The sequence below is a fragment of the Podarcis gaigeae genome (assembly GCF_964106915.1).
Source record: "Podarcis gaigeae genome assembly, chromosome: 6".
NCBI lineage: Eukaryota > Metazoa > Chordata > Lepidosauria > Squamata > Lacertidae > Podarcis > Podarcis gaigeae.
In genome coordinates this window covers 97,066,184-97,087,108 of record NC_139682.1, presented here as the reverse complement: position 1 = coordinate 97,087,108, position 20,925 = coordinate 97,066,184, and the positions used below count along the sequence as shown (strand labels likewise).

At 46.3% G+C, this 20,925-nt stretch overlaps 2 protein-coding genes across 3 annotated transcripts in view; one reads left to right on the top strand and one right to left on the bottom strand.

The window, feature by feature from the left end:
- RGSL1 (regulator of G protein signaling like 1) overlaps window positions 1–209 on the bottom strand; it is a 42,431-nt gene extending 42,222 nt beyond the window's left edge. Inside the window, exon 1 of the mRNA XM_083743782.1 lies at window positions 111–209. The gene's annotated coding sequence lies outside the window, so the exon portion shown is untranslated. The remainder of the gene's footprint in view (window positions 1–110) is intronic.
- Window positions 4–15,149, top strand: GLUL (glutamate-ammonia ligase). Of its 2 annotated transcripts, none has more exons than XM_083743922.1 (7): window positions 4–412; window positions 6,010–6,200; window positions 8,782–8,943; window positions 10,913–11,059; window positions 12,026–12,153; window positions 12,325–12,524; window positions 13,258–15,149. In XM_083743922.1, exons 1-7 carry the CDS (start codon window positions 105–107, stop codon window positions 13,574–13,576), a joined length of 1,455 nt encoding a protein of 484 aa, XP_083600048.1. In that variant the 5' UTR covers window positions 4–104; the 3' UTR covers window positions 13,577–15,149. The 2 variants fall into 2 exon arrangements, with proteins under 2 accessions (XP_083600048.1, XP_083600049.1); XM_083743923.1 differs by lacking the exon at window positions 4–412 and adding an exon at window positions 871–1,028.
- The last annotated feature ends 5,776 nt before the right edge of the window (window positions 15,150–20,925 follow it).

Genomic DNA, 20,925 nt, shown 5'->3' with positions numbered 1-20,925 from the left:
CGCAGCCCCCAGTCACCCCAGCAAAATGCAAACACGAAAAAAAACCCCAAGCAACCCGACTCCCTTCCCCTGCCTCTTGGAGCTGTTTGCGACGCTAAGATTACATGTACCAGCGTGCAAGTTCCTATGTTGTTTCAGCGAGCGCGGAGAAAGTTGCGCAAAGGCAGCTCCCGAGGGGTCAACATTTCGGAGAAAGCTGCTCCGTCCTCGCTGTCCAGGACCTGCTTCTTGGAAGGAACACCCTCATCCTGAAAATCGGGGCATTTTTCGTTTGCATGGCCCTTGCAGCGAGACTACACAGATGCATGAAATGCTACAGGGAGACTGGGCTGCAACTGTCAAACCTTTGCTACCAAAAATTAAGCCCCCAGGAACTCACTGGGCTTGACTTGCAAGCAAGCCCGGCTAAGGGGCGAGACTCCGGCAAGATGCGGGAGAGAAGCCGGAGCAACTGGTGCGAGGAAGCGGCTCCCGCTTTCACTCTTGTCTTCCAATTTTCTTTTTCAGACCGCCCCCTCCCCCTTTTTTGCACGCGCCTTGCTTCGCCTTGCACGCCTCAAGCGCGGCGGCTCCTGGGGGGGGGGGAGTCCGGCCTCGCCCTCCCGCCCCCGCGCTGGCGACCCCGGGCAGGAGCGCCCTCATTCCCTGCTCCCGCAGGAAACAACGCCCCCCCCCCGCTTCCTCGCGAGTCGGCCTGCCTGCAGGGCTGCCCCCAAAGGGAAAGGCAGCCGCGTGGAGACCCCCCCCCCGTCCCCGTCCCCGTCCCCGTCGGGGCCATGGCTTCGTTAGGCGGGCTTGCTTCGCAGGCGGGGGGGCGGGGGGCTGGCGGCCCCTCCTCCCCTCCCCTCTCCGCGTCAGCTGATCCCGCCCAATCCGGGAGGCGGGGCTGGCGCCGGGCAGCGCTTAAAGGGGGCGGCCGGCGGCGCCGCTGCTCTAGAGCCGAGCATGGCAGCGCCCCGACTCCGCTGACCAGCAGCGCAGCCTCCTCCTCCGCCGCCGCCCACCGCGCACCCTCCGCCGCCGCCAAGGTAAAGCCCGGCTGCGAGAGACGCCCGGCAGGGGCCGCCCTGCCCCGGGCTCGCGCCCCGCTCTCCTCTCCCGCTGCCGGGCGGGGAGGGATCGGGGAGCCGCGCTCCTTTGGGGTCTGCCACCATGCTGTTCACACGGGTCGAGGGCGGAGCTGGCGGAGGGGAGGTTCAGCGTGTCCTTCGCCTCCCCCGACTTGGGGGGGGGGGAGAGGATGTCTGGAAGCATTTGCCCCCCGTTGGCTTTTCGCATCTGCCTCTCCCGCCCCTTCCCTTTTCTCTCCAGATGGGCCAGCTGAGCACGTCTTGTTGAGCTTGCATTTCTTCTCGACCGAGGACATCCGCTTCTGCCTGGGCCTGTTTCGGGAGAGACAATGGGCGCTGTGTGCCCGGCGGGGGGGGGGGGGAGGCGGGAGGTTCCCTTTCTTCTTCTTTCCCTCGGAGACACGAAAAGCAGGTTTCTCCAACCCTGATCCCCTTGGAATCGGGAAGCAAAAGGAATTTTTCATGCCTGTGTTTGAGTAACGTGGGGGCAGGGAGAGGGATGAGCTTGAAAGAAACTTCTTTTATTTTGCATTTCTTCCGCAATCCCTTTTTACTTTCCACCTTTCAAAGGCATGGTAATCTCCAATCTGGTTGCTTTTTGAATTTCCAGGATCTGTAAATGAAAAGGGAATCTGTAAGGGAAAAACAAGAGTGTAAGTGGCTCCTGGGAGCCTGTGGAAATGCTCCTCAGCCCAATTCTGTTTGGGGTGGGGTCTGGGGGGGGCGTGGGCAGGCATCGCATTTCATCACTTACAGGGATACAGAAGAAGCGAACACCCCCTTCCCTCACAGCTAGCAGGGAAAGAAGCCCTGGAAGCTCTCCAAGGGACCCACCCGGAGGGTCTCTGGGGGGGCTTGTCTTTGAAGAAGAAGCCTGGAGCAGAGGAGGACACAGTGGAAGGACCGAGGGGGGGGTCAAAGGCATGTGCCCCCCCTTCACCTTACAGATCCATTTGGAAAACAAATCCTAAAGTAAACACAGGTGCCATCATAGGATAATAGGTCTGTAATGCTAAAATGCCACATAACTACGAAAGCTTGTTCATTCCCTGTCAAGAGGTTTTTGCAGTGTGGCTGTGACAACCACCAGCCTTGTACGCTCAGTGGGGAGCTGGGCTTGGACCCCCACCTGCTTATCAGTCTTTGGAGTGCGGCAAACTTGGCTTTGCCTCCGTGGCAGATGGGAAATGGCTCTTCGGTTGGAGAGCACAGGAAATAAAACCTCCGGAGAGAATTTAGGCACCTCAAGATAAACAGCCTGGAAAGAGTCAAGGGGGGAAATGGGGGGGGGGGGAGGCTTTGCAAAGGTGTTGCCACTGCCTTTCCTAGAAGGGGGCAGTTGGACTTGACCAAGGGTAACCAATGGGGTGCCATTCAGATGTTGCTGAACTGTAACTCCCATCATCCCTGGCTGGGGCTGATGGGAATTGTAGCCCAACAAGCACTTTGGGTGTCTCTGGACAAGTTTGCCATTTGTATGTACTGCGTATGGCTCAGGGTGGGTAGATGATCCAGACCTGCTCAGTGGAAGCACTCCTTTGTAGCAGTTTTTTCATGTGGAGCTACTTCATAATAAGTTTTTTTGGGGGGGAATCAGTAGAAGAGCATACAGACATGTCTACCACTACATAGAATTTTCCACACAACAAAGAGTTCTGTGTGAACTCAAAAGCTTGCATAGTATCCTGGGTAGTGGAGCTATACGGTCAGTCAGCCTCTTGATGAATATATCTGTAATATATTCTTGTTATATTTCATCATCTGCATTTTTAAGGAGTAGGCATAAAAGCCTTAACACTAAAAGTAAGGTGGGAAGTTATTTTTCAATGGAAATTCATTACAGATATAGCTAACACTTTTCAGCATAAAATGACTTTAGTCCCCAAAAGATTATACCATGATCTATTAATCTTCAAGCTGCTACAGGACTCTTTGTTCCCTCATTAAGGGAAAGTTGGATGAATGCAGAAGATAAAAGGGGAAATGCATAACAATTCAACGAAATTGTCTAATGAAGCATTGGAATGTTGTTTAATTGTGTTATTTTGCCATGCTTTTTAATCACATACTAGCAGCCTTACTAGGCTGCTAATGCACATAAATTGACAATACAAATTCCTGTGTTTGGAGGAACATTAGGTTTCCAGTGTTTCAATGTCAGTTTTTTGTAGCTACCAGAAAAGTACTTTTTGTACATCCCAAAATTGAGAGATTATTAGTGGAGCTCCTGTTTAACATCAACTAGGGCCCTACAGCCTTCACAAAAGGGGACCTTTATCCACTGCAAAAGTAGCTGGACGTGTGTGATCCCATTACAGTATGAGCCTCTGTGTCTACTCAGAAGTAAGCCTCATTTATTTCAGTGATACAGGGGAAGTGTGTGTACTGTACATTGTACAAGAAGATTGCAGCCCTAGTTTCTCTTGAGAAAACAGCAAGTTATTAGATAAGTATTGCAAGTTCATGATCTGTTTGATTAAAGAGCAGCATACAAGCTCCCATTGGGAAGAACTTGAGGCAGAGTGGTCAAGTGCTGCAGAGTGCTGGGAACCCATCTGTGCTGTCCAGTGTAAATTCAGTACAGTGGAAAATATGCCATGCATATTTAAATCACACTTCCCAACTTGAGAAAGTTTCAGAGTTGGTCCAGGCCTTCCTGAAATCTCCTTTATACAATAGGTATCGGTTTCATGTATATCATGTTACAAGTATGGGAACAACACATTGCTGGATGGGATTCTCAGATGCTAAATATAGTATAAATAGCAGTACCCAGTTTACAGCAGGATGGTGCAGTTGAGTTCATTTTTTTTAGTTTGCTGCGGAATTGAGTTGTTTGAAATGTATATCTGGGAATCACGAGCTCATCTGGAATCTGGGAGTTTTGTTGTTGAAGCTGCCCCTGTGGAAGGACCTCCACATGCTGAATTATGCCATTACAAAAGTGTCTGGAACATAGGCAATGCCATGTTCACCACTGGCTTTCCTATCATGCACAATACGTATTTCTTACACGCATGTTTCCATTCACTTAAGGTAGGAGAGATTGTGTACAGGTTCTAATGGATTTGAAAAGTCTTAAGTAGATTGTTGAGACTGACTGCCTTTTAATATAGTTTCACCAGTAAAATATATTACTGACACTGGTTTGTTGTAGTTTTCCAGGCATGATTCAAAGTGCTGGTTATTGCATACTTGTAAAATGCTTATAATTATGGCTGGGGAAGTGTGTGCAAAGGAAGGGCCTGTAGCTTGCAAGGGCCTTTAAATGGATGTGTGTGCATGGAATACTTTGCAGAATCCCTGTCAGTACTGGAGAGCACATTTTACCCTTATTGTTGTATTGTACCCAAGTACAGCACTTAACTATCCCTCCAATTGATTAGTAGCATTTTGCTTATATGGGAGAAATGATATCTCATTGGGACAGGTGCATGTTAAATCTTCACAGAACTATCCAGGCTGATCTGCCCCCGATCTATTCAGAATGAAGTTTGCCCCAGCCTGGGTTTTGCTTCTTGGTCATGGGGTGGAATGCTGAGAATAGGCTTACGTTACACAGAGCCTGGGCTCAAAGTACCATCAGATGCTGTTATGTTCATGAGAACACCCTTCAAGGCCTTCATAACTCCTACCCTCTAACTCATCATAGCTTAGGAAACTAAATTACCGTATTTTTCGCTCTATAACTCGCACCAGATCATAAGACGCACCTAGTTTTTGGAGGAGGAAAACAAGAAAAAAGATATTCTGAATCTCAGAAGCCAGAACAGCAAGAGGGATCGCTGCACAGTGAAAGCAGCGATCCCTCTTGCTGTTCTGGCTTCCGGGATAGCTGCGCAGCCTGCATTCGCTCCATAAGACGCACACACATTTTCCCTTACTTTTTAGGAGGGGAAAAGTGAGTCTTATAGAGCAAAAAATACGATAGTTTCTTTAGGAGACAGATGAAAACTTTCCTGTTCAGGCATGCTTTGCGGATGTGAGATTTAATATTTGATGCTTAAGATTTTGCCTTGTACAATGTTTTCATGGACTGGTTTTTATGGAGGATCTTTATTGTGTGTTACTTCGGGCAGTTAATTTGGAAAGACAGTGACACATTTCTTAAAACATACATTTTCTCACCTGGTCTAAAGGGGTTTTGGGGGGGGGGGTTGCAGCTTGTGCAGTTTCCTGGCATGAGTTTGTAGTAACAGCTGTTTTCAGTTGTTAGCAAACAACTGATAGAACAGCAAGATACTGATATGACTTTAGAACAATTTTGATTCCTTATTTTAAAAATGGAAAGTGCAAGAAGCAGACACATTAAAGATGACAGTGACATGCAGATTCCAGTATTAAATTGAAAAGCACCACTGGATATGACACCCTGTGCTCTCTGGATTCCAGAGTGGGCATCACTCTCTACCAGTTTTTTATATGATCAAAGTCCTAAACGCCTAGCATTGCAATACTGGAAGTGCCAATAAGGGCTGAATTATTTGGGACTGAGTGCCTCTTTTGTATAACAGTGTCCCAAGTTAGATTTTGGAATTCAGGCAATACTGCCAGCTCCTCGTTCTTTAACAGCATCGTTGCTCAGCCCACAACTGCGTATAACATCCTGACATACAGTAACTTATTTTGATTGACCCAACTCTGTTGACTGTGCAGTGTGGTCATATGTGTATATACCAGCAAAAGTGTAGCTTTCAGGTCACATGAAGGTGATGCAAGTTGCCACTTCAAAGCATGGCTGTCTTTAGATTCCTTTTGCCCACCCATGGCCTGATTTTCAGCCAGTGTGAATAGCTGGCAGAAGCTGGACTCTGAACTTGGCTGGCATACTCTGCCTGGGTTACCAGAGAGCATTGATTGCAACTAGGAAAGTGTCCCTCCTTGCTTGTTGGCAGGACTCCCTTTCATGGACTCCTCCCCACCCCACTTTGCTTTACAGGCCTTCAGAAACAGCTTCTGTAGCCATGGCTACCTCTGCAAGCTCCCACCTGAGCAAAGCCATAAAGCAGATGTACATGAAGCTGCCTCAGGGTGACAAGGTGCAAGCGATGTACATCTGGATTGATGGGACTGGCGAGTTCCTGCGCTGTAAAACCCGGACCCTGGAGCAAGAGCCCAAGAACGTTGAAGGTAGGCAGGCGGGTTGGCCTGTGCTTCTGTCCTACCTGTGAAAAAGGACTGCAAGCCATGTTGTTGTTTTTTGAATTTATACACCCTCCTATACCCAGAGGTCTCAAGGCGGTTCACAGAGAAGATCAGCATAAAAACCACAATATGTATATAATCAAAATAAAAACAACAACTCTTCACACACACACACACACCCTGGTCTATTTGTGATGTCAGCTTCTTGCTCTGGCTCTGCGATGCCACCCTGTTGCTGGGCAAGAGCTGCCAGCCTAGCTAGGGACTGCCTGGTGACTAGGCAGCCCTGTTCAGGGAGGTTTTTAATGTTTGATGTTTTATCGTGTTTTTAATATTCTGTTGAGCCACCCAGAATGACTGGGGAAACCCAGCCAGAGGGGCGAGGTATAATTTATTTATTTTCTGCATTGAAGAAGAACCTGGCTCTTTCCCTGGTCTGAAACATTTTTCCATTGGGTAAAAGACTGAAAACCAGCATGATGGTGGTGTTTTTATGAGTTTATAGTGCATTCCAGCTCCCCCACCCCAGCCAACAATGTCTACTACAGTTCTTTGCACACTTACCTGGGAGCAAGGCCCGTTGAACACAATGGGACTTGCATTTGAGTAAACATGTGCACACCAGGAAAATGTCAAAGTTGTCTAGTGGGATAAATGGATTGTCTGCCAAAGTTCAGTTCCTTTTTGTGCCAGATGAACCGAACGTTGGTGGAGGAGAACAGGTGGGGAAGAGGTTTGTCTACATTTCACAAAGAAGGCAAAGTCGTATCTTTTTCCTTTTAATTCCCTCTAAGACAAGTAGAGCCAAAGTGACTTCAAAAAAATGATAAACTTGAACTTCAGCCTAGGCCTTACGCCCCATTGATCAGAACCATTATCCTGTGATTCACTGTTTACTCAAAGCTTGGGTGGGTTGGTCACCAGTGTGCAGTGTAATCCGATATATTTCTGCTCAGAAGGACACACCACTGAATCTCATAGGACATCATAGGACATGATTCCCCTCAGACCTGCAACTTTTGTGCTAAGCTTTTTCCCCAGACTCAAAACAGCTGAGCTGTCCATCCCCCTTCTGCCCCCAAGGACAGGGAGCCTGTGACCCTCCAGATGTTGTTGGATGGCAGCGCCTCCCATTCCTGACAGTGGACCGAGTTGGTTGGTGCTGATGTGAATCTCCACAGCATCTGGAGGGGGCGTCCCATCCTCAGTGAGGTCTGCCCTCTTGCAGGATGTGCTGTGGTTCTGAAATAAGCCCAGCGCGTTACACCTTTAGAGGATCCTGGGAGGGTAGTTTGTTTCGGTTGCTGGGAAATGTAACTCTGCAAACCACCATTCCGGGGTTGTGGGGGGTTGTGGGGGCTTCCTGATCATGCCGCTTGCTTTGGTGTGCCAGTATTCACCCCTGATCTTGTGAAGGTGGCAGGAAGCAAGGGGGGGGGGAGCCATAAAAATTTCCACTGCGCACAATGAGTTGGCCTTTTGTTTGCCCCTCCGAACAAAGCGGCCTCCCCAACACAATAAACAGCATTAGGATTTATTCACATGTTGCCATGGAGCTGGCCAGAGATGGTTATGAAACCCGCAGAGCATGTATGGCCAATTAGAAGTATTTAGTCGAGTGCTTTGTTTTCATTCTGAGGAGCGAGCGGCTGGCACTGCTTGGTTTAAATCATTTCGCCACCTCAAGCATATGAAAGGGATCAAGCCGGCTGGATTAACCACTTTAATGCCAATTCAAATATGATTATACTGTTTGCTCATTCTCTCTCCCGCCAGCTCCGAGTGCCTGTACCTGGGCCCACTCTCACGCACACATCCTGCCCTGGAGGGAACGCTTTGAAACAGAGCAAAACCAGATTCCTGGCATAAGGAACGTTGTGGGGTCAAGATCTGGGAGAGTGTGGGGAGCAGAGGAGCCTGGGGCAGGGTCTGAAGCCCTGGATTATTTGCAAGCACAGCTGCCCAATGTTTTGAATCAAGTTTCTCTGTAAACCTGAGGATGTGGGGCTTCCACTTTTAATATAATGGGTTCTGGAGCACCCTAGCTCTGTGCTGAATGGCCCATGCTCTGCTTGGATTCTCTGATAATTGTTGCAACAAGCTGTTGGCATGAAATGGTAGCATAGGAACATTGTCACAGACACATGGACTACCCACCAGTGGCAAGGTATGGCACGGTGGACTTCTAGTTTCTCTGTTTTGCGGGGGGGGGGGTTTCCAAGCTGCCGCCACCTTGGGCTTGTAACAGATCTTCAGTATTTCCCCTGTTAGGTGGAAAACCAACTGAAACTGTTTCCTGCATTGATGCAGAAAATCCCTTGTGTGCCAAGTTTTGTACACATTGCAGGTTTCTGTTTAAAACAATCAAAATTTCCTTCCTAAACAGCTGCTCCAGAACATGATAAATCCCAAATGCACATTTATTCTGGATGCAACTTTCCTACTCCTCACAAGTAAGCCTCATTTCAGCTATAGCGGCAGCAGCACAGCCAGTTAGCATAGATTCTTTTTCTGGGAAGTAGCCGGAGTTTATTATTGCTAAGGCAACCTATGCTTCTGCTTCCAGATCTGCCAGAGTGGAATTTTGATGGCTCTAGCACCTACCAGTCTGAGGGCTCCAACAGCGACATGTACCTGGTGCCATCTGCCATGTTCCGGGACCCCTTCCGCAAAGACCCCAACAAGCTGGTGCTCTGTGAGGTCCTGAAGTACAACCGCAAGCCGGCAGGTATGTTCAGCGCTGCTCCTTTCCCCTTCCGCTTTGCTCTTGATAGGAAAAAGAGAGTGCAGAAAAGGCCGCGCTTGGGAGAAATGAGGAACGAGTCGTAGTAATACTTAGGAAGTTCAGGCCCCGTCAACCTGAGAATGGGAGCGAGGAGATACGGTGCTTGTTCTTTTTTTAAAGGACAAAACAAATTCACAGAGGTTGGTATCTGGTGTTGACAGCTGCTAGCTAAGATGAATAAGGGAAACCTCTGTGCTTCGGGGGCAGCAGAACAGAGGACAGGATTCCTGGAACATAGTAACTTACTTCCCATGAGACATTAAGCAGCACTTTCAGGTTGTGACAAAATTTGTTTGTGGTGTGTAAGTGTCCCCCTCTTCTCGAAGCAAACATTTTGATCCTCTTTTGTTTTCATGCTTTTCTATGTACAAGAGTACATACACTGTCAGAGGAGAACTTGATCGGCGTTGATTGCAAGTGTTTTATGCTGTAAGCGGCCCAGAGTGGCTGGGGCGACCCAGTCAGATGGGTGGGGTATAAGTAAAATAATAATAATAATAATAATATTTAACCCTAGCATCCCTATATAAATGCAACAGGTAATCTTACACGTTTTTGAAAGAGAGAAATTTAACATTTCCTTCATGGATCAAACCAAAGGTCTGTCTAGTCACCAAGCTGGTCCCTCCAGATGAGGATTTGGACTATAGATGGTGCTGGGTTGGTCTGATGAGAGTTGCAGTCCAAAACAACATCCAGAGGGCACCAAGTTGGGGAAGGCTGATCTAGACCAACCTTCTGTGTCCAGTTACCGCAGCCATTTGCCTCCGGAAGCTGACAGTGCTGGCATAATGTTGGCAGAAAAGCCAGTAAACATCAGATGCCACTTTCAATCCACAAGACATTCATTCTTCCAGCTGCGTCAGCTGATCTGTTGAATGCATGCATAGCTCCCCCCATGCTTCTTTCTCGCAACATATTGAACACAGTCATTCTTCTCTTTTAACCACTGCCTCGCCTTCCTGCAGAATTCATTTGCAGCTTGCAGCCATGACACTGTAGTTACCATGGTGATAACACCGTTGCCAAGGTGACGTTTCAAGCACTCCGTTAAACATAACTGTTTGGGTTTGATGTCAGTGTTCAAGATAGTTTAGCTGCAAAGTTTAGATCCCAGTTTAGCTAGAAGCTTTTTGAATGGAATTGGGCAATCTGTCTCCCAGCTTCCATTCTTAATATGGGAAATGAGCCTAGTGATCCACTTTCCAGGATGACTTTGTGGTCTAATTGGAAAGAACCACAAGACGCTCTGGCCTTTCCTGATAGATTGCAACACTTTCTACAGTTCTGAATGGTGTTATTATGTTTTGCTGATCTATGTTGCCCTGATGTCTTACAATATGGTGAGGGATGCGGGTGGTGCTGCGGTCTAACCCACTGAGCCTCTTGGGTTTGCCAATCAGTAGGTCGGTGGTTCAAATCCCCATGATGGGGTGAGCTCCCATTGCTCGGTCCCAGCTTCTGCCAACCTAACAGTTCGAAAGCACGCCAGTGCAAGGAGGTAAATAGGTACCACTGTAGTGGGAAGGTAAACAGCATTTCCGTGCGCTCTGGTTTCCATCACAGTGTCCCAATGCACCAGAAGCGGTTTAGTCATTCTGGCCACATGACCTGGAAAGCTGTCTGTGGACAACACTGGCTCCCTCTGCCTGAAAACGAGATGAGCGCCACAACCCTATAGTCGCCTTTGACGGGACTTAACCGTCCACGGGTCCTTTACCTACCTTTTATCTATGATATGGTGGTATATATTCTTAAACTCTTTTGTGAAGACTCTTGATTAACCCTCACCCGCTAGCATTTCCCCCATGCAGCAGAGAGGCATGAGAAAACTACCTGCAAGTTCCTTCAGGCAGAGCTTGGGGTGTGGTAGAAGTAATACTAATTTGCCTTACACACCTTTTTCTCCCAGAAACAAATTTAAGGTCCACTTGTAAAAGGATTATGGACATGGTGTCTAACCAGAACCCCTGGTTTGGGATGGAGCAAGAATATACTCTTCTGGGAACAGATGGACATCCCTTTGGCTGGCCTTCCAATGGCTTTCCCGGACCACAAGGTAAAGATGCTACAAAGGAAGACCACGGATGGTCTTGAGTTCCCAAGAGCAAATTGCAACCTGCCGCAGCATAGCAACAGAATTTGTGCTCTGTCTGCACAAATGATGGGGGTTTTAAGTGGCAGTTGGTGCTGAGCTGGGTGGAACATTGGCCTATCTTGGCAGAAGGATATTCACTACTGCAAAGTGTGGATGATAAAATTGTAAGGCCTTTGTTCACATGCTAATAGTGGGACTTTGAAGTTGCTCCACGTTGCATTTTCCTCTTACACTTGCATGTGTACAGCATTGCTAGTGACACATCACATCTAGGCTGAGCACTTTCAGTGCAGTGCAGGATTACAGTGGTACCTTGGTTTACGAACTTAATCCATTCCGGAAGTCCATTCTTAAACCAAGGCGTGCTTTCCCATAGCAGCGGGGGACTCGATTTACACTCAACAGGAAGCAGAACATGTTCTTATTCTAAGGCAACGTTCACAAACCAAAACACCTACTTCCAGGTTTGCAGCGTTCTTAATCCAAGTTGTTCATAAACTAAACTGTTCTTAAACCAAGGTACCACTGTATTAATTCCATGGTTTATGTGCCACCTTTCAAGGCAAGGCCATCAGTTTGCATAAAATAGTACTTGCACCGTTTGCCTTACTGCAGGGATGGATGTGAGTGGTAGACACACAATTCTTAAGGCTGCACCCACCACATCCCTCCAGGTAATATGCAAATAAGAGTCTGAGGCTACATTTGATGTAGGATTCAAAGATGGCATGTAGAAACATTTACAAAAGAAAAGAACAGTGACCAGCTTTCGCTCCACCAAATATATGAGCCAGATGAATGCCTGTCATGATTCCTGTAATGATATTACAGGAGCACCCTTTGCAAAAATGTATAGTCATGTACTGAACATGGTGATTAGAGATGCTGACTCACCCGTGGACTCCTCTTTCTTCTGGCATTCTGCAGGGCCATACTACTGTGGTGTTGGAGCAGACAAGGCCTACGGCCGAGACATTGTGGAAGCCCATTATCGAGCCTGCCTATATGCCGGTGTGAATATTGGAGGCACAAATGCAGAAGTGATGCCAGCACAGGTAGATATTGGAGCCAAAATCCCGAAACGAATGTTGGTCTCTCTGCATTGGGGTTCTTTGCAGGCGTAGTAGTGTGCAAGGTGAAGGCTGTGAACAGCATCGTGCAGACCAGTTTGCGCCTCCCTTTCTCTGTGCCAATCCTGATTTGAAACTGTCTTTTCTCTTCTGTAGTGGGAGTTCCAGGTGGGCCCTTGTGAAGCAATTGATATGGGAGACCACCTCTGGATTGCTCGATTCATCCTTCATAGAATATGTGAAGACTTTGGAGTCATTGTGTCTTTTGACCCCAAGCCCATCCCTGGGAACTGGAACGGAGCTGGATGCCACACCAACTTCAGCACGAAGCTCATGCGAGAGGAGGGAGGCCTCAAGTGAGTGTGTCTTCAGACCTGGGGAGTTTTTTCTTAGGAGAGGATTAGGAAGACAGATCTTGACACCTTCAGGCCGTACACCTTAAACAACATAGTGTAGCCACTGGTTCCAAAAAAAAGCCTTCCAAATTCTGCAGGAATTTAAAATACCCAAGCATGCAGATATATCACGACAATATACAAAACAAAGGAGATTGGTACATTTTATTGTGCCTGTATTTTTCCCTCTTCTGGTACAGAGTATGACTAGGCAATAGAGGGAAATGCATCATTTTGCAATAGCCTACTGCTTTGATATTATCGGCTTTCTTGAGCTGCCGTTGTTGAGAAATATCTTTGTGGTTCGGAGGCTCAAAAAAACAAAATCTATTAAAGAATTAACTGGTGTCTGAGCATGTGTTAAGAATGGGGCTGTGTGCATGCTGCAGTTCTATGGGTCTGGAGAGGTGCCAAATGCAGTAGTGAGCACAACATCCAGTTTCCCTTTTAAATGCACACATGCTATTTTATTTTATTTTTTATGATTTTTTAGAATAGGTGGACTTCAGCCACCAAATACTAGATTTGCTTTCTGTGCTTCTAAGGAATTGCAGCACGCACACACACACCCCAGCTCCAATAATAGTGGGCAAAAGTTGATTCTCCCGATGATGTGCTAATGCTGTCCTGCAAGTAAGGAGATTCGGAGGCCCCTCTGGGGATCTCAACATCCTGCCTCTTCTCCTTTCCACAGGCACATTGAAGAAGCCATTGAGAAGCTGGGCAAGCGTCACCAGTACCACATCCGTGCCTACGACCCCAAAGGGGGGCTGGACAACGCCAGGCGCCTGACGGGCTTCCATGAGACATCCAACATCAATGAGTTCTCTGCTGGGGTAGCCAACCGTGGGGCCAGCATCCGCATCCCCAGGAAAGTGGGCCAAGATAAGATGGGCTATTTTGAAGACCGCCGACCCTCCGCCAACTGCGACCCCTACGCCGTGACCGAAGCCCTCGTCCGCACTTGTCTCCTCAACGAAACTGGGGACGAGCCCTTTGAGTACAAGAACTAAGTGAACTCTGTCCCCACAGGAACCCACCCATTCCCTTCCCCCTTCTGCATTTTCTAGATGTTAATTCTGAGGGCATGAGATAATACCATGTCTGTGCCTCCCCCCAATTTACCCTCTTGTTTCTTCTGGGTGGAAGAGGGAAGTCTTAGTCTCTTTCAGTGTTTATTCTGTCGTTTGAGAGGCCAGGAAAAGGAAGAGTAGGCATTAGAGGAAACAGTCCCCAGTTAACCACTATTTTTGTCTAATCCATCTGTATGTCTTGACAGGATTTCGGGCACTTCCAGGGACAGACAGCACAGTGGGGGGGGGGGATGCTTAAGAGAAATATGTGCGAGGCCCATTTGTTGTGCTCCTCACCCAAATGTGCCCTTTGTGAGCCCTGCTGAAAGGAACAGGAGAGAGGCAGAGTGAGGGAGGCCCTTGGCGCACCATTTGTTCACTTCAGTGGCGCTTGAAAATTTAGGCGTTCCGCAGCCCACCATGGAAAATAGGAAGGTGGCTTAACCCATACATAGCCTGGGTCCACACCCAATCTCTCTCATGGGCAGAAGGGTGTTTTAATAGCCCCTTATTATGAGATGGAGGGGCATTATGGCATGCCAACCGTGGGGCAGTGTTGGGCATTCTTGCAACCTGTGGTCAGTTGTCGTCCCCACAAGACCAAGTCTTATTCAAAAGCTGTTGCAACATGTTTGATCTGTTTTGGAAGCTGTCTTGACTTTTCTGTTTCTAACACAGAGTGAAGTAGTATTTTTATATTTTAATGCCTGAAAAGGAAAAAAAAGTTTGTGTTTCTTTTCTTTCAAAAAGGTCCACTCAATCAGCCATTTGCAAAAAGGCTGAGTTTGCTACAGGTGTCTGTTGGTTAAGACTTGCGTACAAGATTGAGGAAGGGGGTAAGGAGAAAAGATGGGGAGGGGAGAGAGAAAGAAAAAAAAGAAAAAAGAGCTGCATGTTTCACCTTCAAGAGCAGCTTTGATGGCTTGTTATAAGTAAGGGGTATCTGTTTACAAGTTTATAAGTGGAAATAGGTATTAATTTTTTAATTTAAACTGGAGCCACCAGGGTTGTCTCAGCAAGGCCGTGTGTAGCTAGTTGTGGCAACAAGATGCAACCGTGCTTCAGATAAAAGGAGTTGGCTGGTCAACTTGAACCATGTTATTTGACAAGTATTTGGCGGGGGGGGGTGCGGGAGCAGGGTCAAGGAGTGTGTTAAAATCTCCAGTAGGATTTGCATGTTGGCTTTTGATGACTGCACCAATGAAGAAGAACAGGTGGGAAGCGAGGTTTTTTGAGATTTTTAAATAACATGTTTTTAGGGGTTTCTAAGGTTGTACAGTTTGGCAGAGGCCACCGCTGCTCCTGTTAGGTACACCCTGGCACATCCAGAAATGCTTCTGCCAGGACTCCACTAATAAAACAATAGTTGCGCTCAGAGGTAATAATGCTAGTGGGTTCAAACGTTCCGGGATTTTGTACGTTGGTATCTTGGATGGTGCCAGTCATCTTCCGCTGCATTTGGACTTGAAAATAGGGTGGGGGTTTTTGTAATAAAAATTTAAAAATCAAACCTCCCTCTTTTCCATGTCTGCCTGTGTGTACTTGGCTTAATTCATACTGGGGGTGGGAAACCTCAGCTGCCAGGGGCATTCATGGCTGCTGCCCCTGCACACAGCAGCAGTTCTCTCACCAGACAGAGTACTTGCCCCAAACCTGGATCTAGGCATCCAAGGATTATCCCTTTTCTGTGTGTGCCTACAGTTTTCCTTTAACCAAACAAAATCAGCATTTTTGTCACCGAGGAGAATCCACTGAGCAATATGCAGAAAAAAATTCTTCCCTACTGAGTAACATACACTCATCCATCAGGTTATGATTAGTCAGCATGACTTTGAAGAGCAAAGAGACAGAGATGTGTCTGGCCCCATGCAATTTTTACCAGTGCTGAAGATGCACCTCTTTAGTCTTTTATGATTTAAATTTATTTTAAACTGTTTTTAATGTTGCCTTCTAGATTATTGTAATCCAACCTGGGACCTTAGAGTGAAGGGTGGGTAGTAATAATAATAATTATTATTAATAATAATAATAGTAATAATGGTGATAATAATAGTTTAATAACACAGATTAATATAGGCCAAAGTGTGCTTGTCCTCACTTTCTCATATGATTTGATGGCCTAAGAATGCCCAGATCAGGCTAATGTTCTGAAAATGTGGTGCTCAGAACTGGACACAGTACTTCAGTTGTGACCTGACAAGTACATAATGGAGTGGATCTATTACTTCTTGTGATCTGGGCTCTATGCTTCTGTTAATACAGCCCAAGGCAGTGATAGGTGTTAAAAGCGTGCACATTTCATTGCTGGTTCCTTGATGCACAGTTTGTGATCAACTAAGATGCCAAGATAGATCCTCTTCATATGTGCTGCTGCTAAACCAGGTCTCCATCATCCTATACTTCTGCCCTTGATTTAAAACAAACAAACAAAGAAAACCCCCAATGGTACCTAACTTCAGATCTTTACATTTATCGCTGTTGAATTTCATCATCTTGGTTTCAGCCCAGTGTTCCCACTTGCCAAAATCATTTTTAATTTTGGTTCTCTCTTCCATGGTGTTAGCTATGCCCTTGTGCCGTCACCTGCCTCTTTGAATTAGCACTGCCCTCTTGTCATGTGTAAAAAGGTTGAACATCACAGAGCCTGGGATAGCAACCTGTAGCACGCCACTCAATGCAGGCATCCCCAGCCTGCAGCCCTCCAGATGTTTGGCCTACAACTCCCATGATCCCTAGCTAACAGGACCAGTGTTCAGGGATGATGGGAATTGTAGTCCAAAACAACTGGAGGGCCAAAGGTTGGGGATGCCCGACTCAATGCATCTCCCCATGTTGACACAGAGCCATTAATGAGCACTTGCTGGGTATGGCTGTGTGAATCCACTTATCAATAGTCTCATACAACCCACATTTTACCATCTTTTCAACAATTATCCCTTGGGAGACTGTCAAACGTTTTGTTGAAATCAAGACGGCGACAGCATTTCCATGACTGGTAACTTTTTTTTTTTAAGGGAGACAAGGTTGGTCTGGCATACTTTATGCTAGATAAACCAATGATGTTTCCTAGTGATCAGTGTTCACAGACTTACAGTTTAATCACCTGTTCTAGAATTTTACCCAGTGTTGACATCAGGGAGGTTGGATTCTGGTTTCAAGAGAGCAAGACTATCTAGCGTGGTTGCACTTTGCACTTTCTCCAAGAATTCCCAAAGATTACAGGCAGCAACTCCAGAATAAAAATCGAAAAAGCGCTTCAGTACCCTGGGATGAAATTCATAAAAAGGCACCCCAAAGGTTAAAGTGGGGGCATTGCAAGGCTAGCATGGGGCACTTTATCTTCCCTCCTCAAAGCAGCCAAGCGGGGGAGGGAGCAGTAGAGGGCAGGAATTGCTGCAGTCAAAAACTCCCACATATTCCCAGACTGCAACTTTTAGGGATGGCACCACATGAACCATCCCCTCTCCTGGAACTAAGCTTCCTCACACATAGTCTGAGAACCACCACAGTGAGAAACTTCCAAGGAACCCCAGAGTTACCTTGAAAACAGTTTGAAAACCACTGCTACATTCCATTCCAGTAACAACAATAAAACAACTTACACAAAGTCAGAAAGGATAGGGAGTGAGCAGTGGAAGTAAAATATATCTTATCTGACTGAAAATGAAAATGTATGCTTAGAAGTGTTTTGGAAGCTCTTACAGTTGGAGATGGACAATTCATAAGTTGGGTGGACTTTGACACAATGTTTTTTGCAGAGTTCCACAAGTGCGTTTGGGGGTTTGCACCATGCACAATATAACCAGATATTTCAAATGCAGACATTCTTATCTCAGGAGCATTGTGAACCAGTTAAATAATTCTTAGCTGATAAGTTGTCTTTAGACCAACTGGTTAACGGATAGTATGCAGCTTCTAATTTAATCTACTGTATCACCTAAATCTCTATGGATGCCTTTCTGAGATACTGAAAGAACCGAAAGGCAACTAATAAGCAATAATAAGCAAAAGGCTAAAGGTAAAGGTAAAGGTACCCCTGCCCTTACGGGCCAGTCTTGACAGACTCTGGGGTTGTGCGCCCATCTCACTTAAGAGGCCAGGGGCCAGCGCTGTCCGGAGACACTTCCGGGTCACGTGGCCAGCGTGACAAAGCTGCATCTGGCAAGCCAGAGCCGCACACGGAAACGCCGTTTACCTTCCCGCTGGTAAGCGGTCCCTATTTATCTACTTGCACCCGGAGGTGCTTTCGAACTGCTAGGTTGGCAGGCGCTGGGACCGAGCAGCGGGAGCGCACCCCGCCGCAGGGATTCGAACCGCCGACCTTTCGATCGGCAAGTCCTAGGCGCTGAGGCTTTAACCCAGATAAGCAAAAGGCTATCTTTCAGCAAAACAGTAGGACCAAAACATCACACAACAGCGCCATCAATCAATCAACTAACCAGCTGAAACTTTAATGGATTAATCTATTGGTCCAGAATTGCAACTTTTTTAAAAAAAAAAAAAGTATTTCCAGTAGTTTGGTTATTTAAAAACAAATTTGGATACTGCAAGATTAAAGCCACAAAACCAGAAACATTCTGCAAGATTGGAACAGCAAACAAGAGCATTCTACACTACAACATTTTGTTGCAGATTCTACTTAACAGCTCCTGATCATCTTCACCTTAGTATAATCTTCCGTATTTTCTTCTGTTGCATCTAAGGTGCTGCTTTTTCCATATTTTTCCTTCTTTTTTTCTTGATGGGGCTTGTGGGAATGGAAGTTTAGCAACATCTGGAGGGCCAAACATTCCCCATCCCTGCTCTAATAATCCATACTTTCCTGTTTTATCTGAACTGGGAAACTATGGTCACCAGCTTTGGAACAAGCCAGGATATCTAGCCAGCATCAAAGGATGGCTTAATACCCCGGCTTTTTCCAAAGCAGCTAACCACAGTTTTTTTGGTTCTGATGAAGAAGGAAACATTGGTTGATTAGAGGTTTCCAGGTTTGTCTACTCAACTGATGAAGGGGCAAATGAAGGGGCTGCATGTGTGTTTTGTTAAGCTGAGAAGCATGATCATCTGAAGATCGATCATCTTTGTGTTTTAGGCAACAGGAAAACTCTGTATGTGGTGGTTGACCTGTGATGGCACATTCACACCTGCAAATAATCATTTGGCACTGTAATTCTTGAGTGATGAACATGTGTGTGTGAAGATTATCGCTAGGCACTTACACATCCCAATGCACGGGGGGCGCTGTGATCTAAACCACTGAGCCTCTTAAGGGGCTTGCCAATTGAAAGGTTGGCAGTTCAAATCTGTGTGATGGGGTGAATTCCCGTTGCTCTGTCCTAGCTTCTGCCAACCTAGCAGTTAAAAAGCCTACCAGTGCAAGTAGATAAATAGGTACTTCGGTGACGGGAAGGTAAACAGAGTTTCCGTGTGCTCTGGCACTTGTCACGGTCCTCTGTGTTTAGTCACATGGCCCAGAAAGCTGTCTGTGGGCAAATGCCAGCTCCCTCGGCCTGAAGTGAGATGAGCGCCGCATCACTTTGACTGGACTTTGACTGGACTTAACCACCCAGGGGTCCTTTACCTTTTCTACCTAGGCACTTCTATATAACCAGAGGCAAGCCAGTTAAATATTTTCAACATTTGAGCATTAAACACTTGTCCTCTGTTGTGACAAAACAAAGGCCTACATTAGTCCTTGATGTGATCTTGATCTTCTTAATCCTACCAAAACTGACATTTTCCAAACAGTTTGGGTAACACAAGGATTTTGCACTATAAGCACCACACAAGAAATACATATACAACCACTGAGGGATTAGGTTCCCGCCAAACAATGCAGTTTTGCTGCTCATTATGTAACCCACTTAGGTGCAGCAAATTATGTAAATTATGCCCACACAAGAGATTGAAATCAAGAAGCAAAGCACTTAACACACTGTGTAGCTCTTGCCTAACAATAAATGGCCACTGCTCTGTGTCTCTTACAAATACCTACACTCTTTGCAGCTATAAACGAAGCACTTTGGTTCCTATTTTTATGCCGTTATACAGCATCCTGGAAAGGTTTTCAGTGAGGCAAAGGTATACACTAAATCAGGGGTCAGCAAACTTTTTCAGCAGGGGCCGGTCCACTGTCCCTCAGACCTTGTGGGTAGCCGGACTATATTTTGGGGGGGTTGGGAATGGATGAATTTCTATGCCCCACAAATAACCCAGAGATGCATTTTAAATAAAAGGACACATTCTACTCATGTAAAAACACACTCATTCCCAGACCATTTGGGGGCCGGATTTAGAAAGCGATTGGGCCGGATCTGTCCCCCGGGCCTTAGTTTGCCTACCCATGCACTAAATAAATAAATATTGCTTCCACAAAGCAACTTTTTACATGACGCCCATTCTTTAATTCCTAAGTTTTCTTCCCCAATTGAAATAAATCTGAAGTGTGTGTTAACTTATTTTTCTTACTTTTGTCCCTTGTTATCCTCGCCTCTTCATCCCCTCCCTCAGTAGGGAAATTTAGATCATAAAAAGCTGGGGGCATAGACCTGTCTTTTTATATTTTACAGTAAAACATCATATACAGTGAGGGAACCCCCTCCTCCTCATCTCCCCCCTTTTTTCTTTTTCTTTTCTTCTTCTTCTTAATTGTTTAAACCAATTTATAAACCAAGAACTTATACATTGACCACTAATAATGAAACATATGCTGCAGATATTTTTCCACATTATGCTATTTTTGTGATATACAAATGACATGAGAAAACTTGGTATACTTGTTTGTATGATATTATTCTTGTTTGTACCCCCCCCACACACACACACAGAGTGAGGGAAGTGTTGTTGTTTTCCCTGGGGTGCTCACCAACACCTTTTTTTCCAGAAGAAAAGGATTGAGTGAGGATATTGTTGAACTGATCTGAGGCTGTGTACACACTGGACCTTTAAATCAGACATTCCCAATTAGCAGACCCTCTGTTTTTCACAAGCCAGGTCATGGACCCCCTACTTTTGAAAATGTTGATATTGTTCTGTGAATGGTGCCATGAACATCCCGGGTGGGTGACACAGACTCCCTGGAATCCAGGGACCACCAGCTGGGAACCACGACTTTAAAGCATATTCAAGCACATTCTTTCCCTCAAATGATTTTGGGCTCTGTAGTTTACCTCTTCAGAGTTACAGGATCCCTGAACAAACTTGGCTCAGCTTGGTCTGCTCTACAGGTGGCTTCACGGTGCTATGAACTGGCAGTTTTGTGAGAGAGGTTAGCCATTGCATGCTCTCTC

What these genes read in the sequence shown, in the direction of transcription:
- GLUL (XM_083743922.1), top strand. Translation starts at nt 105, where the DNA reads ATGTACCAGCGTGCAAGTTCCTATGTTGTTTCAGCGAGCGCGGAGAAA. An exon ending in CAAGCAAGCCCGGCTAAGGG is followed by an intron (nt 413 to 6,009) that starts GCGAGACTCCGG and finishes TTTGCTTTACAG; the next exon opens with GCCTTCAGAAACAGCTTCTG. An exon ending in CGAGAGGAGGGAGGCCTCAA is followed by an intron (nt 12,525 to 13,257) that starts GTGAGTGTGTCT and finishes TCCTTTCCACAG; the next exon opens with GCACATTGAAGAAGCCATTG.